Here is an 18411-nt window from a genome sequence, read left to right as displayed (position 1 = left end):
AACTTCCATGCAACAGAAAATGTCTCTCTACTTAGGAAAGTGCAAGGACTAGAATAACAGATGAGCTACAGGTTGAGGTGCCATGCTAGGCCTGCGTATGTCACTTGACTTACTAAGTCTCATCTAAAGGAACAAAGAAATATTAATCATTGAAAGGTAGTGAATCAAAAAATAATTCAAGAAGAGACTTTTTTACATAACCCAAGTCTCTTTGCTTCAGGAGAGCTGTGAAGCCAGGAGCTTGGAAAGATTCAGACTAGAATCAGCTATTTTTAATGGAAAATGAGATTGTCCGGAATTGCTGTTAAGGGTTATTTAAATAAGAGAAGAGAGAAACATCTCTAATGATGAAGCATCCTTGAACCTTCCTTTGTACAGGACTATGTGGACCAATGGTCTGATGTAGTGCAGTAATTTTCTTGCTTCCGCATTTGTTGAAGCCGGTAGTGTCCCATTCTGGAGCACTGCCTCCTTTTGCAAAGCTGCAATAAGTTCAAGTCATTTAAAAAAGAAGTTCCCAGCAGAGCAGAGAAGTGAGTGGTGCTTTTTTAATGTAAAATCGAGGTGCTTTGTAGTTGATGCACTTTCTCCATAGTGTAAGCAAATGCCATATTTATATGCTTGAACTAATTGCATGTACACTGTTGCACTAAATTGTGTGTGTGTGTGTGTGGGGGGGGGCTGTAAATGGTATGCATGATCTTGGGGGCTGGAAAGAGGTTTCTTGTGATTAGTTTGGTCCCAGGTAGCACATTTTGATGTTTTAGTTAAGAGGTGAAGTCCAACCTATACCTGGAGACTCAGAACGTTCAGTGTGGTTGGCACGCTTTAAACATAAATGTGCCATCCACACTGAAGGCTGCTGTTTTTTCTCCCTTTCTTGCTGTTGTCAAAAACTAACCTTTGCCACTATTTTGAAAACATACCCTGTACCAGGAGCTATGTTGCCATAACACTAAATCATAGCCCAACTTGACTAATGTGATTTTCAATGAGGGGGAAATCCTTTCCTTTGTTAAAACACTTTGTCTTGGTTTCTTAGAACAATACAGAGTAACTGTTACTGAAGGGGGAAAAGTTTAACTTTTTTCAGGTCCAAATTGCCTTCAGGGAACAATTAGATCGGCACTGGGTGGTGCCCGTTCCTCTCCAAAACGTAACTAATTGTGAGCAAGTTCCACTGGGATCTGTAGCCAGGCTCTAGCCGGGGTCCCGGGGGACACAGTATTGTTTAAAAATATATTTTTAACTTATATAGCCTTGCATCTTTTTGGAGAGATCATTTTTGTTTTGCAGGATGTTGCGCAGATGGCTTGAATTGGAGATGCGGGTGGGAAACCAGTTGGGAGGGAAATTGTTTCGGGTAAAGAAAAGCTTTGATGTCAGAACTGAATGCTTTAGGGCAGGGGTGTCAAACATATATGATCTGTGGGCCAGATCAGTGTGTAGAGCCAGGTCATCCAGCTTATAGCCTCGCGGGGGGGAGGTGGGGAGGATGGGGACCTTCACAGCTGTAGCAGCACTTCGGGAAGAGGCCCAACACCGTGGCTTATTTCCATGGCAGTAGCCAGGTGCCTAGGATGTCAGGCCTCTTCCCACCAGGTCCCAGACTGGAAGGGGTGTGGGTCCACGGAGCCATTCTGGCTCCATTCATCCAGCCCGTGGACAATATTGTATTGCTCATCTGACTTGCAGGGCCAGACAAGTTTGACACCCCTAATTTAGGGCTTTCCAGATGAGAGCTGCAAAAGCTTTACCTATTCTGAAATGAGGGGAGGGGAAAGGAAGTTTACAGACCACCACCCTTACTTTTAATACAAATCTGTGTCACCCAGGCACTGTGGATTCCAGCATACAGCAATTCAGCCTTCTCCAGTGGGATCTCAGTGCCCAATGCAACAGGCCTTTCTGATTTGTGGGTACTGGAAGTATCAAGTCCAACATTTTTCAACAAGACACATCTCAAACCTTTTGCCTTACAAAAGTAATCTTGAAAACATAAACCCGTGATCAACTGGCTGCAAGGTGGTCAAGGAACAAATAGCTGGTCTTTCATTTTGCAGCAGGATGGGAGGAACTGCAAGACGTGCTTCTTTCACCCTGTAATGTGTGCTGCCTTATACAAGATAAATCAGTTCAATTAACTCAGTTCAGAGTAATCAGTTCTTAGTGGTGTGATCATAGCAGACTAGACTTAGTTCTTTGCTTGCAAAATTTATTTCACAGGTTACGCAGAAGTGTCAAAGGCTACAGTTAGAGCCCAGCACAATGGGATCTGTACCATCCACAAGTTGCACGTTCGTTCGGTAGCAGAAGGTGACTCCGGGATGCTCTCGTGTCTGCTTTGGCCACTTTTGGAAGCAGAAGACTGAAACAGAAAAATGTCATAGAGAGAGTGTAGTGGTAGGTCAGCAGCAGCATCTCAGAAGCTACAAATCTTCATGTGATCTGACGAGCGAACGTTTAAAAAGAGACAATTTAACAGGTCCAGCAGGCCGTTTTTGGGGGGAAAAAAAGAGTTATGAAAACTAACTAAATATTTCCTTTGCAGCATATAACTCTGAAGTAACATTATCAAAGGGGCTGGTTAACCACTGTGTTTCATACACTGGGGCTTATCTGAACATCAGAGTTTTATGTCTTTGTTTGGCGTCCATGTTCCTCATAGCATATTCATCTTTTTCAGCTGATTCTAAAGAAGATACCGATAAATGGCTGTGCGGCTTGAATATCTTGCATCAAGAGGTTATGAGTGCTCCCACACCTGCAATCACAGAGAGGTAAAGTGGAATTTTTACCCTTCATTTCTGAGAAACTTGTGACAGCTAGATGCTTCTTCTAGAATATGATGGCAAAAGTCTAGAAAGGGATGTTTAAGGTAGAGAGGTCTCTCTCCCTTTTTAGGTGAGGGTTATCTCCTAATACAGGGGCGGCCAACCTGCCACTCAAGAGCCAAGTGTGGCTTTTCAAAAGATAATATGCATCTCCTTGAATCTTTGCACAAGTTAATATGCATCTCCTTGAATCTTTGCACAAGCGCATGGCGACCAGCTTCCATCTGTAGAGACAGGTCATCCATCCGTCTGGAAGCTGGTCACCGTGTGCTTGTGCAAAGATTCAAGGAGACGCCTATGAACTTCTGAAGAACCGCATGTGGATCCAGAGCCGCAGGTTGGCCACGCCTACCCTAATATGTATTAACTTCAGTACACCACAACAGTCCAGTGATTTTTTTTCAACGGTTGTAAGTGAGTGCGTGATACTATCCTAAGACGTTCAGGGCAATGCCTTGCTCAGGTGTGTGGTGACCTTGGAGAGAGTTCAGGCTACACTGAGTTTCTGAGGACCCCACACCTTTAATATCCTGCTGAGTCCCCTGGTTGTAAATGGGCCTTTTGCTCCCACCCCATGCTCATGCTTTTCTGTAACATGCCTCTTTTTCTCAGGGGGTGTGTGCATGTCCTACCTATGGTCTGACTGTGTAATATTGCATGGTACAGTTTTCCTATGCACTGCTGCTCTTGTGTTGCAGCAGTGAGCAAAGGCAGGAGTGCTCAACATTTTGGTCTCATGGCCCAAATGACTGGGATGAGGCCGGTCCAGTCTGCTGGCCAGATGAATCCTGTGTGCTAGGATCAGGCCCTGGGCTGAGCATCGCCCTCTCCCTGCCCCTTCATGCTGGGATAGGTCCCTGGGGGCCCAGCACTGCCCCCTTCTACCCCCTTCCACTGGGATTGGGTCTTTGGGGCCTGGTGCTGCCCCCACCTGGCCCTGCACAACAGGATTTGGCCCTGGGATCTGGCAACATCCCTCCCTGCCCTGCATGCTGGGATCCGGTGTCTAATCCAGTGCTCAGGGCCTGGGCCTCCTAACGCACCTGGGAATTTGGCAGTGGGGGAGTTGTGATACGGTGTTGTAGGCAGGATCTGGCCTCTGGGCCAGGGCTTGAGCACCCCTGAGTAAAGGGATTCCTGCGTTTTATAGACTGAGTACAACATTTGTTAATGAAAGACAGTCACTATCTTTTTGAGATAAAAAGTGTTCCTGTATGTAGAGCTTCCCTACGCAAGAAATTTGTACAAGTTGCACTGTTTCCAATACAGTTTTGCAGGAATGCTGTTTGCTCCAACTGAAACTTGCCTGATTCAGGTTTCTTTAAAAACTCTGATTGGTATAAATGTGCAATAGCTGAGAAACATGAAGGGGAAAACATTTTTCTCTCTTTTTACATTTGTCTACTGTCTATGCATGTGCCCATGTTTGGGTTCAGTTCTTCAGCTGGGCATTGCTCAGTCCTACTGCATCCAGCACAGCTCCTTGGACTTAGCGGGATTATGCTGATTTACACCATCTGAGGACTAGGCCCCTGTGGTCCTGTTGTTTCCCCTGTTTCCCATGGCTGGGTTTAGTCATTTCCCACTGTTGTTCATGTGGCTCTGTCACTGCAACATTTGGAGAGAAACATTTACTGAACAATAATAAAATAGGACGGATACATTGGTGGGGGCCTTGAAGGGTGCCCTAGAAATACTTGTTAATCTTTCCAAATGACTTGATTTGAAGCATAAATGTTGTTCTGCTTGGTTTCGTCACTGACACTGTTATATGGAGTAGGCTTGGTTCTTAATTCTCAAAATAACCTGTCTGTTTTACCAGCTGGCTGAGAAAGCAGATCTATTCAGTTGAACAGACAAGAAAGAATAGGTAAGAATCTCACCCTTTGTATGTGTCCTTTAGTTTTTTCATGGCCCATTTTTCTATTTTATGCATTTAAAATGAAATGTAAACTACCTTACAGGTTGTTTTTTTTATCTTTTCATAAGAGACGCTTACTGTTAGTGAACATACATGCCCTGTTTTATTTGAAGAACATCAAGCATGTGACATTCAGCGACGATCAGACATAGTATACTTTAACCAAATATATCTTCTTCCTTTTAGCCCTCTCTTCGTGGCGGGTGTTAGCATAGCTGTAATTGTAATCAAGGAGGTGCCTTCCCCTCAGCCCAGCTTTGAGCTCCCCAGTCCATCTCGTGCCCCACACCACACACCTGGATACTTTCTCTACAAAGGCTATTGCCTCTCTGTTAATTGAGTAAGAGCCTGTTGCTGGGAATCCCTTTTCCAGCCTGGGCCATTGCTCTAGCTCCTGCCCGCACAGCTGATGGGATGTCTATGGCTATGTCTGTGGCTGCCTGAGATGAGCTCTGTGCTGCCACGACTAGCTTGCTACTGGTGCCCTGGCTGGCTCAGATCTGTCTGAACCACACTACCCTCAAAGATGTCATCACGACATGGCAAACACAATGTGAGTGCAGGGAGAGTGGCAGGTAGGACATAGACTGGCCTAGTCCAGCAGCAGCATAACCACTGTCCTTCCTCTTTGCAGTGACTCTGAGTCTAGGGGAGAGATGTTGTGTGAGTGGGGGCATCAGAGAAACTCTGGGTGTGGGGTACCTTGCAAAGGAGGAACAAAAGCTGCCTTGGGAAAGTGGGATGGGAGGAAGCCAGATACCGGCAAAATATCAGAGGGCTCACAGGTGTCATTCGCAAGGACTTGCAGTGCCGTGACATTGGCTTAGTCATTGCTCTGCTCTGCATTAACGGAGACCTAGACCCAGGAGTGAACTCCTAGATTTACACATCTCGGCTGAGCAGGCCCAGCATGGTGTCTCCCAGCATGGAGCCAGTGTATTTGGGTAGGGACTGACCAGGTACTTGCTGCAGGTCCATGCATAAAGTGCTAGAGATTTGCAGTCTGCAAGACCTCCTCTGTGGTGAGTGAGAATCCATGTTCTGCCAGTCAGGGCAGAGCAGGAGTGAAATGATGGGCAGGTGAGTGGGGGCATGAGCCCCTGGTGCTGCCTAAGATGTGGGGGAGAGCACCAGAATAGAGCTGGGGGGTACCTCAGTCTCCCAACCTCCTTTCCCCCCGCCTTACAACGTATTTGCATCAGGAAGGACAGGGAATCAGACTCAGGTGGTGCAGGAGCAGTGGCTGGAGGGGAAGATGTTGCCTCCTTTTTTGCTGCTGACAACTGGTGGTTTTTTGGGGGCTTTTTGGCCTCTTGACACATGAGTTGGCAGCAAAAAAAAAAGCAAAATCTCCACCAGCAGCATCAACCCTCCAGCCATTGCTTCTCTGGTGCTGCTCTGCCATCCCTGCTGCCAGAGCAGGGAGGATGTGCAGGGTGTTGGGGAGATCGGACAAGAGTGAAGTACTGCCTTGGCATAGCACTGCTCAGCTGTGCCTTTGGTGCAGAGGCTGCTGTCTTGTGAATTCAGTTGTATGTTTTCTCACTAGCCTTGATGGAAATTCTCCAGTGCTTTAAGGAGGAAATGCAATCCCTGGGTGCTTTGCATTTTACCACGGCTTATCTAATGCCCTCAACCTCTCTGTGGTACTCCCATTTTTATGTACCTCTGCTTCAGTGCAGAAAATGACGCGCATTTCCTCTGTTAGCCTTTTCCCAAAGAGCAGAATAAACCGCGGTCTCGTGTGAATGAGACCATGCTATTGCAGGAAATCACACCGTTCTTCAAACAGTCCTTGCACTGGGCAGCTGACTGCGATACAAAATGAGACACCCAAGATCTGGAACAGACTTGGGTTCCCAACCACACACATGGGCTCCGAGAGGCTTGCTCTGTCTGGGGTGGGGGGAGGACAAAGTGTACCACCTGCACTGTTCTTTACTGGATGCCAGCTCAGGGCCACTGCACTTGGCACCTGCTCTCTTGATGTGGTGCTTGTTCATCAAAGCACAATAAGAACCACACCACAATGGAAGAGCCTGGTGCAGAGTAGCTGCTGTCACTATTGTATATCTGCTTGAGATCTCCTTGTGTTTTAATAGTAGAAAATAGAGGTGCACTGGTACATTGGTCTGATATTGGATCAGTACTGACATAAAAAAGATTGACTGCATTGGAAATAGGCCTGATGCAGCTGATAATTTGGCCGGTAAATGCCATGCGTGCACGCAGCACAGCCCTTAGGAAGTGAGGAGCACAGCTCAGTAGCGTGGAGAGCTGCCGCCAGCTGGTAAGTCTGTTGTGGTAGAAGGGGTGGGGGAAGGGGTGTGGAGGGGCAGATCAGCCCCCACCCCACGGTGAGGGAGGGGGCAGGGGCAGGTGCTGCCCAGCCAGGATGAGGCAGGTCATGGGGCAGGTCATGGGACAGACCCACGGCTTGTGGGGTTTGGGGGTGGCTCCTGTTGCTGCTTCTTACACGCTGAGAGGACGTGGGGGGGGCGGGGGAGAGTGTGCCCCCCAGAGCTGTGTGGGGCAGGGCGGGTGGGCTGCAACTGCGGCTGGAGCTGGGGCTGTGCCAGGCTCTTCTTGCTGGGGGCTGAGCTCGGGGCGAGGGCTACAGAGGGGGCTGCAGCCACCCCAGATTTCACTATAGCTCTCTCCCAGCACCACCGTGTGCCCAGAGCAGCCCCAGCTCTTCCTGGTACACGGGGAGAGGTGGAGTTTGAGCTGGGAAGAGCCAGGGCTGCGCCAGGTGCGTGGCGGCGGTGGCACTAGGAGGGAGCTATCGTGAAATCTGGGGTGGCTGCAGCCCCCTCCTCCCCTTCCACCACAGTGGATTTACCAGCTGGAGGCAGCTTTCTACACTGTATCGGAAATCAGATCTGTATCAGCCAATATGCCTGCTTAAAAAATTGGATATCAGTATTGGTCTGAAAAACCTCTATCGGTGCACCCCTAGTAGAAAACAATACAGCTGGTCCTCTTTGAACCCAGAGGGTTTGTACTGTGAAGTGTTAGTGTGTTCACTTTATGGGTAGACAGTTCCTACCTGTGGAAAAATCCCAGGAAAGAAATGTGGACCACGCTTAATGGACTTCCCTGAGTTCCAGTCTTGCCTCAGATGCTCATGCCCTCTTTGGCTCTAGATAAGTTACTTGCGGGTTTTGCTTCTTTTTCTGTGTGGAAAACCACAACGATAAAACCTGTTATGTGAGTGGAGTTTAGAAATCACCTTAAAGAATCAATTTGGTTTTTACTCTGCTAGTTACTATTGTTTTTGTGCTCAAGTGACCCTTTTTGGCTTGCAGCCACTTTAGCAGCAGTTGGGATTGGAGACCTGAGTAAACTTTAACTGGGTCTCTGGTTTTTTTTTTGGTTTTTTTTTTTTTAAGTAGATGCTGTATTCTGTCCACTTTATATTATTTAACTCTGAGATTCTTGAGATATGCTTGAGATTAAATACTTGCAGGATCACCCATGGCTCTTTGCTTTGTGTAAGAACGTAGGGGCATGTGTAAGATTGATAAACTGTATTTTGCCTGTAAAACCCTAATGTTACAGGATAGTGATACTGGGGTTTGGACTGTCTAATGTTTGAGGTCTCATTCAGTTATGTCACTGTGAAAAACATTTGAAACAAAGGGGGCAAATTTTCAAATGTTGCTTTCTGTTTTCCATTACTAAAGTATGTGCAAAAATGTATAAGCAAAGGTATTTGTTTGTGTGTAATTGAAGAAATACCTATTTTCTGTATGCAGGAGGACACTTGTATATTCCTGTATGTACAGACATGTACCATCTACAGACTTTCTGGGCCCTGGAACTGACTGGAACTATAGTTCTTGTAGTTTATCTTTGATGCCATTTGCCACAGCTCCCCCCACCCCCGCCCCTGACAGTTACTCAAATATAAGACTACCTGTCACTAATTAGATTTGATATTTGATAAAATTTTCTAGGTATGGAATCTAATTATTGGAGGTTTGCCTTGAATTCATCCCCCTCTCACTGCTACAGCAGGGAAAATAAGTCTGGGGAATCAGACAGCTTCCTTGCTCTTTGCCCCCCCCCCCCAACTTCTTTCCCCTGCAGCCTGTTCCCCACCACTGCCTTACTGTCAGATCCTGCTCCACTGAGCATGTGGAAGTGAGAAGCAAGTCTGAAAACACTGACCTAGAAACAAACATACCTGTAGTAACTTGCACATAGGGAAATTACAGGTACCCAGAGCCTTAATTCATCCCGAATTGCTGCGGTTTATCTGCTTTGAAACTGCTGCAGATTTTGGCACAGGTACTCCATAAATATACTTTTAAGCAGCACTTCTGTACCTACTTGGATATATTACAAACTATGCATGACATTATTCCAAAGCCAAAAGGCTGATGATTTACCATATAGTTCATTGGGCTGGGCCCCAGCAGAGACAACAGCAGTTCAAGCCATGGTGACCCCACACCTCAGAACTATTTAGTATGTGTAGGTGCTCCAGATATCCACCCCACCCAAAGGAGCCATGTGCTAATTAGCCCCACCCCTCCCCACCCATGACTGGAACCTGGTGTTCTTGTTATGAGTCCTGGGATCCTCCAAAATTTTTTATGCACATGAGGCCCAAGGCAGCCTGGTCCTGCTCCATTTCATGGAAGGCAGGGCCGCACTAATCATATGTGACAGGCTGAGACAAGGGGCAGCAGAGGGATTCTGGCAAGCTGTTTGGGGCCCCATTTAGTGATGCTTGCTAGACATTAAAGGCTGGTTAAAAATAGGACTCATTGGAAATAGGAAAGAAAAGTGCAGCTCAGCTGTGAGAGTGAAGAGGACAATGAAATGTATTCAGTATAGTGGCTCACCATGACTCGAGTCAGTGCTGAGAGGGACTGAGTCCAGTGGGCACTACCATATATCTTACTCAGGCTACACTAACCTATCCTTGTGGTAGCTCCCATCATGCTTGCCATTTATTTGTGGAGTAGCTGAAGTCCCAGACTGATGGGTATGGGAGGGAGGAGACTTGACCGGTAGTAGAGCCACAGACTTGATGATTGAGCTGGGCTCAGTCAGTTTGGAATTCAGAACTAATTTGGTCTTAAGCAAAAAAAAAAAAAAAAATGTTTCCTCCATATGGGCCATGTGTTTTATAGTTGTGCTCAGTGTTGGCTGCATTTAATCAACTTTACAGTTGGCTTCTGTTGCTGAACACATGCTGCTTTGGGCAGGAGCTTAATGATGGACAATATACTTAGTGAGGTTTCCTTGTACGCGAAGGTAAGGCTTTTTCTCCATGTTGATTGGGAGAAAAAACCTTGTCTTTATATTTGAGTACATATGCAGTGTGTGTGTGTGTGTGTGTGTGTGTGTGTGTGTGTGTGTGTGTGTGTGTGTGTGTGTGTGTGTGTGTGTGTGTGTGTACGTACATACACACACACACACAGAGTTAGTGCAATAAAATGGTAAATATTCTTTAAGACAGCAATCTACTGGCCACAGCTACCAGTTGTAGCTGGATGGGAACAATGAACAAAAAGTATTTAAACTGTACTAATATTTTAACTTTTGTGCTGGTGAAGAATACATGCCAGCTACTTGTATACTAATAAAACTGCTGTTTTTTGCTTTGTTTTTTTTTTCAGTATCAGCATTAGGGAACTGAAGACCATACTTCCACTAGTAAACTTCAAAGTAGGCAGCATGAAGTTTTTGAAGGATAAGTTTGTGGTAATTATCATTAAGTACTTGATGTCTGGCTAACACTTGTAACTGATTCCTATGTATGGTATTTTGTCTAGATCTTTAGCTTCTTTCAATGTGAATTAAATTAATTATCACATTTTTTATGTGTGTGTTTAGATCTGGCTGTAACTCAGCAACTTCTTGTTTTTCTTTTTAAACTTATCATCACTTTTATTCCAGTTCCTAATATTGCAGTACTGTGGAAAGCCAAAATCAGGTTGACTGTCCTGTTTGTGGTACTGGGCCAAATTCCAGTCTCCACGCTGTTTTAAACGGAGAACTCTTTTGCCTTATGAAAAAAGCCCCAACCCCTTAGACTTGTATTTCAACTTTCACTACTATTCATAACATTTTGAGGGCCATTGGTCCTCCCAGAACCTTAGAAATCTTTTCTGTGTTGTTCTTGCCCTGTAATTTCCACCTGCAAAGCCCTAAATACCATTACTTCTACTAACAAGGAGTCAATGGGACACCTTCCCTTATACTTTGCGAGAGGCAAGTGAATTAGCCATTGGTACCCCGGTCAGCGATAAAAGAGTCAGAAGCCAGAGATGTGGATCAGAAACAATATACTATAAACAATGTACTATAAACCAAAACATCTCTTTTTTTTCATGTTACATATAACCTTTATTTTAAGAAATTACTTAACTGGCATGTCAAAATAGTTGATGTCAGGGCACAACAGCCATACATATGCATGGTTGGGCACCGTGAGGCAGCTAGTAAGGTAAGGACATGTTTGTTGCCACAACAGAAATCAAAGAGGAAATTCTAAATATGCTGTGCAACTTTCTCTCACAGGAAGTGGGAGCACCCAAGGAAGAACTGAGTTTTGAACAATTTCACTTGTTCTACAAGAAAATTATGTTTGAACAACAGAGATCGGTAAGTTCATCTCAAAATAGCCAGTGAGCATGCTGTTATCTTGCTTGGGTTGAATGAAAAGTGAATCGGGACCTTCTGCCCTCTACCATAAAATGCTCATTCATCTTACTATATTTGATGGATCGGTGACAACCAGCACCGATAGCTGGTTTAATAAAAGAAATGGAGAAATTAGTGTTGCTTCTTGGCTGCTCATAGTGGAAGTGTGCAAACACCTAACGGGGCTTTTGGGAGCAGTTTGTCAAGCTCATTTGTCTGTGCCGTGTGTAGGATGTTCATGGATTGGATTTAATTAATGGATGTTCAGTATAATGAGGGTTTTGTTCTTGCATGATTTCCTGATTTGATTTATCCTGCATCCAAAGGAACGTTCTTTAAACTTTGCTTGCATGTCCTGGTCACCAAATGAGGGCAGTCATTGTCATATTTTCTTTGGAGGATGGTGCATGCATACAATTGCTTACTGCATGCTATGCCTGTGACAGCCCTGGCACTGTATAAATGGCGTGGCTCTGTATTTACAGATTTACTAAGGGAACAATTTGGTCACTGCAACCAAAAAAGTTCATTGCATCCAGAGTCATGAAGTTGATGGGAGCTCCAAAAGCTTCGTGTCACTGAAAATCAGGGTATTTACTTAAATGTGTAAATGTGGGTATGAGGGCCAGATTCCAGGAGGGATTTCCGTGCTTAAATCCTATTGATTTCAGGAGGTCTTCAGCACCTAAATACCTTTCTGGATCTGGCTCTTAAGTGCTTAAATTTCAGCACCCAAACTTGAAGATGTTGGTACGAATGGCTGAATGGTAGTAATTGCATACCGCTAATTGTGTCTGCAGAAATGCAAGCCACTGTTAATATTCAGGCCGCTTCACCTCAGTTGACACAGGAATTGTTTGTTCATAGTTTCCCCTTTCAGTTTTGTAGAGTAAGCATATTTTTAATATTGATCAGTCTGATACAAATAACTGTGCTGTAGGATATTGCTTGCTGAAATGCCTTATTTGTTCAATTTGCCTTGTTAAGTGCTCCTTTTTCTAGGGTGAGTCTAGCTTTTCACCTTAAATATTAAAAAGTTACTTAAAGGGAGAGTAAAGCACAGAGCATCTGACCTCCTTTGAACTCTTGTTCTCACACTTGGTGGATTATTTTAAGAAACTCCTCATCTTGCTTAACAATTCTTTTCAGCTAAGTTGGCAACAACTTCCTGAGATCTGTACCTGTGCCGATCCAACCTGGAGGCAATTTAGTCTAGATTTTATACCTAGATGAATAGAGATGATACAGTATATGTGTGCTTACAGGTTTTGCAGGCTATCAAGCAATAAAAGCTTCCAGGGAAATTGACTGCTTGTGTTTTATAATATGAATTATCAAGGTCAAGTTTCTTGTTCGAGAATTGTGTGCTTCTCCATGGACAATTCCTGACATGTACCCACTAGCTTTGACAGCTTGTTTCTTGGACATTTGAACTCAGACTGCATTTTGCTAACTTAAAAGGGTAGCATATAAATCAATAAAAAATAAATAGCTATACAGCATGTAGAGAGCACAAACCACTGTAGATATTATTGAATGAAAAGATGTAGATTTTTTATTGTGTATCTTTTCTGTTTTTATTCCTATCTCAAGATTCTTGAGGAATTCAAAAAGGATTCTTCTGTGTTCATTCTTGGGTGAGATTTTCTATTAATACAATTTTATACGTGTATGTGTGTGTGTGTGCGCGCGCATGTGTGTGTCTGGTTGTCATGCAGCTACACTTCATAGTCCCATAATCAATGATCTAGTTTAGGGGTTCCCAAACTGTGGTACACAAACCTTGCCAGTACACAAGACGGTATGCGGGAGAAATTGTGTAATTTAATTTTCATTATAATAATTGGCATATAAGGGGTTAAAATATAAAACGTATGCTGGTAGGGGTATGCTGGCAGCTGGTAAGTCTGGAAGGGGTATGCCATAAGAAAAAGTTTGGGATCCTCTGATCTAATGGAGCCATTTATTTCTGTTCTTTGAAGTGATGGCACTGTTTATGTGTTATGGTACTTTAAGTGAAGAGAGAGTGGATTTCTTATTGCTGTGCTGCTTGATGAGAATTTATCATTGAAACATGCCCTACCTATACTTTGATATTCATTTTAATATCTGGCATGAAAAGTGATTAAGGGCGATTCGCTGTAAGAACTAAATTTTTCCTACTGATGAACTTCAGTGAGAGCTTTAATGGAAGACAACAGCTGGCTCTCTGAATGTTTGCTTTGGGAGTTAAACCCGAAGGGAAAGGAGTATTGTGGATTGGTCGAGGCAAAGCAGAATTTGAACCCAAATCATGTCTTGATTTCCTTGTCTGTAATAATTCTCAAGTTCCCTAAGCAAATAAGGTACATGCAACATGTTGAAGAAACAAGGGGCCGCTGAATATAAGTGAGGAACACTTACGATTTTTCTAGGTAAAGCCAGTTTATCCTGACTTTGCATGTTGCATGTAAGGAACTTCTTAAGTATCTTAAGACTCGCTGCCCTTGATGTAATAAATTCTGTGGTCCTTACTCATAATGAGTGCGTGTATCATTTAATAAAACACATGGCTATGCAAATAATTTACAAGAACAATACTTTCAACAATACCCTAATTAAGCTTCACAGCACCCCGATTACATAAGGAAATGTAGCTCTCACATTACAAAACGATAAACAGAGAGAGCCTAAGTCACTTTTCCAGCCTTATGTGGTGAGTCATTTGGCTGTGACCTTTGATTCTGAGACTGAAAATCCACTCCTGATACCATCATCCACCCATTACCTTCAACAAGGTTTCGACTAAGTTTTGAGTTTTGAGTCCATGATCTGAATAGATTCAGTTCTGTAGCCATATCCACCTGAGGCCCTGACTTAGCTGATATTTGTTCTCCTTTGTCCTGCTCTATTCAGTAACCATCAGGAAATTTGCTAATTTTTTTCTTTCCCTCTGCTCTAGAAATACTGACCATCCAAATGCTTCAGCAGTCCATCTACATGACTTCCAGAGATTTCTGCTACATGAGCAGCAGGTGAGAGGGTCAGAAACCCAAGTGCCTCTTTATCAAGGCTTCTAGCATTAGCGCATTTTGCAGAGAAGTCACGGACTGACATAGAGTACAGCAATGCTAATGGTGACATGGAAATTACTAGTAATATTATGATAGCCCTACTGGTCCCGGGAATAAAGAGCAAGTTTTGTGAGATGCAGTAATATCTTTTATTCGACCAACCTATAGCTGGGAGAGAGAAAAGCTTGCCGAACATCTCTCCCAACTAAAAGTTGAGCCAATAAAAGAGATGATCTCACTTCATACTTGGATTTCACTGAAATCGATAAGCATCGATATTACTGATTAAGCATAAATTGCAGCTCTATGATAGTTTATTCTCTGTAAAGAAATAGTTCTCTGTAAAGAAAATGAGAGGGAGATGCTGCAGTTAACATGGTTTTGTTTGGTTTCTGCTACATAAATGGAAGTGTGTGACTGATACTACATAGATATACTACATAGATATCAGGAGTGACATCCTGGCTCTGTTGTGGGTGACACCAGATAATCATTTGGGGTGGTATCCTCACCATGGCCCCATGGGGCTTGGCACCATGGAAAGAAACAGTGTATTGAGATCTTGGCTTCAATTGAGTCAAAGGGAATTTTAACAGGAGTAGGGTCTGCCTCCTGGCAGTGATCTGGTGAGGACAATCAGCATTCACAGGTAAGACAAGATCCTGTTTGACATAGGTTAGTTTAAACTGTGTGTTTTATCCTGGTTAGACTGTCTGATTAAAGTCCTGGGTTGATATAAAAAATAGGGTATTTTCCAGGTGGGGGTGTGATAAAAGAATATCTTGCAGAACCCCCCTCCTGTTACCATGTGCATATTTTTGGAAAGCCTGGCATATCTTCTGTATGTTCAAGCTTTGATAATTCATAGGCCCTTTTGAGCTCCAGGTTTGCAAATCTCATTGAACAGTCAAATTGAACACAGACATTTGTGTATTCCCTGAATGAACTTGATTTTTTTTCTTGATGTGACCATTATAGTAACACTAAGGCTGCGAAGTGAGTCATTCAAAAGTTAGGAAGTTAGGCCAGAATCAAGATTACCTGCCTTGATGGGGTCAAGATTGCATACATTGTGGTTTTTCCTGCCCTGAATATAGCCCCTGCCTGTGTCAGGTTTATACTAGAGCTGAGGGCTTCTTTTATCCCTGAATCGGCATATAGGCTTTCCCTTATGTAGAGTTGCATTATTTTGAAATTAAATCTGTTTTTTGGGGAAAAAAATGATGAACCTAAATTACAGCACATACATTCATAGAATCATAGAAGTCGGGTCGGAAGGGACCTTGTAGATCTTCAAGTCCATCCCCCTGCCTGGGCAGGATTAAAAACTGGGCTCAAATGATCCCAGTTAGGTAGGCATCAAGCCTCTTCTTAAAGACACCCAGGGTAGGAGCCAGCACCACTTCCCTTGGAAGTTGGTTCCAGATCCTAGCCGCCCTGACTGTGAAGTAGTTTTTATGGATGTCTAATCTAAACCTACTCTCCAATAACTTGTGGCCGTTATTCCTTGTTATGCCAGGGAGCGCTCGGGGAAACAAGGTTTCTCCCAAACCCTTCTGGTCCCCCCAAGTGAGTTTATAGATGGTCACCAGGTCCCCCCTCAGCCTTCTCTTGTGATGGCTGAACAGGTTCAGGTCCCACAGTCTCTCATTGTAGGGTCTGCCCTGTTGTCCCCGGATCATGCGGGTGGCTCTCCTCTGGACCCTCTCAATGTTGTCCATATCCCTCCTGAAGTGGGGTGCACAGAACTGGACACAGTACTCCAGCTGTGGCTTGACCAGTGTTGCATAGAAAGGGAGGATCACCTCCTTGGCCCTGCTAGAGATGCACCTGTGGATGCACAACAAGGTCCAGTTAGCCCTGCCAACTGTGACCTTGCATTGTTGGCCCATGTTCATTTTGGAGTCAAAAATGACTCTGAGATCCCTTTCTGCCTTCGTGCTCTCAAGGAGGGAGTTTCCCATCTTATAAGTGTGCTGCTGGTTACTACTGCCCAAGTGCAGCACCCTGCATTTATCAGTACTGAAGCACATCCTGTTTTTGCTAGCCCACCCCTGTAACCTATCCAGGTCTTGCTGCAGTCTTTCCCTCCCTGCTAGCATGCTCACCTCACCCCAAATTCTGGTATCATCAGCGAATTTAAACAGGGTGCTTTTCACTCTGTTGTCCAAATTGCTGATAAAGAAATTGAACAGCGCAGGCCCAAGGACCGAGCCCTGGGGGACTCCGCTGCCCACTTCCCCCCAGGTCGAATATGACCTGTCCACCACCATCCTCTGAGTACAACCCTTGAACCAACCTGCAATCCATCTGGCTGTGTAGGCATGAATACAACAGTCACCCAATTTTTTTAATGAGGATGGGGTGGGAGACTGTGTCAAAGGCCTTGCTGAAGTCCAGAAAGACTACGTCCACGGCGACACCTGCATCCATTGCTTTTGTGACCTGATCATAAAAGGCAGTCAGGTTGGTCTGACATGACCTGCCCCTAATGAAACCGTGCTGGTTGCCCTTGAGCATCATCTCCGAGGCTGGCCCAACTCTTTGATGATCTTCTCAAAGAGTTTCCATAGGACTGAGGTAAGACTGACGGGCCTATAGTTGCCCGGGTCCTCCCTCCTCCCTTTTTTAAAGGTGGGGACCACGTTGGCTATCTTCCAATCATCTGGGACCTGGCCCGAGCACCACGAGCGCTTGTAAAGCCGTGCCAAAGGCCCTGTAATAGCCCCTGCTAGCTCCCTCAACATCCTGGGGTGGAGAGCATCTGCACCCGCTGATTTGAACACGTCTAGCCCCTCCAGAAGCTCTCTAACCTGGTCCTCCCCAACCTGAGGTCTGGAGGCATTCCCCTCAAGTCTGTCTTGCATCACGGTGGGGAAGTCCCAGTCCCTGCCCAAGAAAATGGAGGTGAAGAATTGGTTAAAGAGGTCTGCTTTCTCTTCTGGCACAACCACCAGATTGCCCAGAGGATGTTGCAGGGGCCCCACATTTCCCAGTGTTTCCTTTATCCTCCCTATATATTTGAAAAAGGAAAAATATTACTTCTGCCTTGTGTGGGGATCAAACTCACAACCTTCACATTATAAGGCTGATGTGCTACCTACTGCACTAATGAGATAGCACCAGTTAATGTCAGGTGGCCAGAGGGATTTGCAAAACCTCTGAGTGTGCCAGTTTCATTCACTCTTTGGTATGTGACTGCATTTGTATGTGATCCCAGACATCATCATTTTAAGTACAGCTATAGCCCGAACCAGGCTGGATGGGTGAAACAGAAGATACAGCAACTAACTATAGCCAGATGAGAGCCATTCAGTTGATTGCTGCTCTGAAAGTCTCTCTCTTTTATTTTATATAGTATACACATAAGGAGCATTATTATGCTTTTGGCAGTGGAAACAAATGACGATAACTTTTTCTTTTTTCTTTTAAAGGAATCTTGGGCACAGGATATCAGTAAAGTCAGAGAACGAATGACAAAGTTTATAGATGACACTATGAGAGAAACTGCTGAGCCTTTCCTCTTTGTAGATGAGGTGAGATAATATGATAATTTCTTTTAGTTATCTATATTTTCTCTTTTTATTTCCTGTAAATTGTAGTTTGCTGATTAGAGAGCAAGTTCTGTGAACTCTGCTCTTTTTAATGTTTTGTATTCTTTTCCCTCTTGCAACCAAATACATTTACATCCAGTCTCTATCTTTATGTTTTAGTTCCTGACTTACCTTTTCTCAAAAGAAAACAGTATTTGGGATGATAAATATGATGCAATAGATCCCCAGGATATGAATAACCCTTTGTCCCACTACTGGATCTCTTCCTCTCACAACACGTAAGTTTTTTTAAATACCTTGGTCTTTTAGTTCTGATCAGATAGACCTGGTATATATTAAGAGAAAAAAGTCCAAGTTATGCCAGGAACATGCAGTCTGGCTTTCTGAAG

The 18411-nt window shown here is 44.3% G+C and overlaps 1 protein-coding gene across 1 annotated transcript in view; it reads left to right on the top strand.

Annotated features, from left to right (window-relative positions):
* Window positions 1–18411, top strand: part of PLCG2 (phospholipase C gamma 2) — an 86651-nt gene that overhangs the window by 27088 nt on the left and 41152 nt on the right. Inside the window, exons 4-11 of the mRNA XM_090062969.1 lie at window positions 2687–2780; window positions 4657–4704; window positions 10389–10473; window positions 11293–11376; window positions 13009–13052; window positions 14357–14429; window positions 17903–18004; window positions 18182–18300. Of these exons, the coding sequence (XP_089919095.1) occupies window positions 2687–2780; window positions 4657–4704; window positions 10389–10473; window positions 11293–11376; window positions 13009–13052; window positions 14357–14429; window positions 17903–18004; window positions 18182–18300 (649 nt within the window). The remainder of the gene's footprint in view (window positions 1–2686; window positions 2781–4656; window positions 4705–10388; window positions 10474–11292; window positions 11377–13008; window positions 13053–14356; window positions 14430–17902; window positions 18005–18181; window positions 18301–18411) is intronic.

Source organism: Crocodylus siamensis, chromosome 9 (assembly GCF_052110815.1).
Source record: "Crocodylus siamensis isolate JL-2025a chromosome 9, ASM5211081v1, whole genome shotgun sequence".
Taxonomy (NCBI): Eukaryota; Metazoa; Chordata; order Crocodylia; family Crocodylidae; genus Crocodylus; species Crocodylus siamensis.
This window is presented reverse-complemented; position numbering and strand designations above follow the sequence as displayed.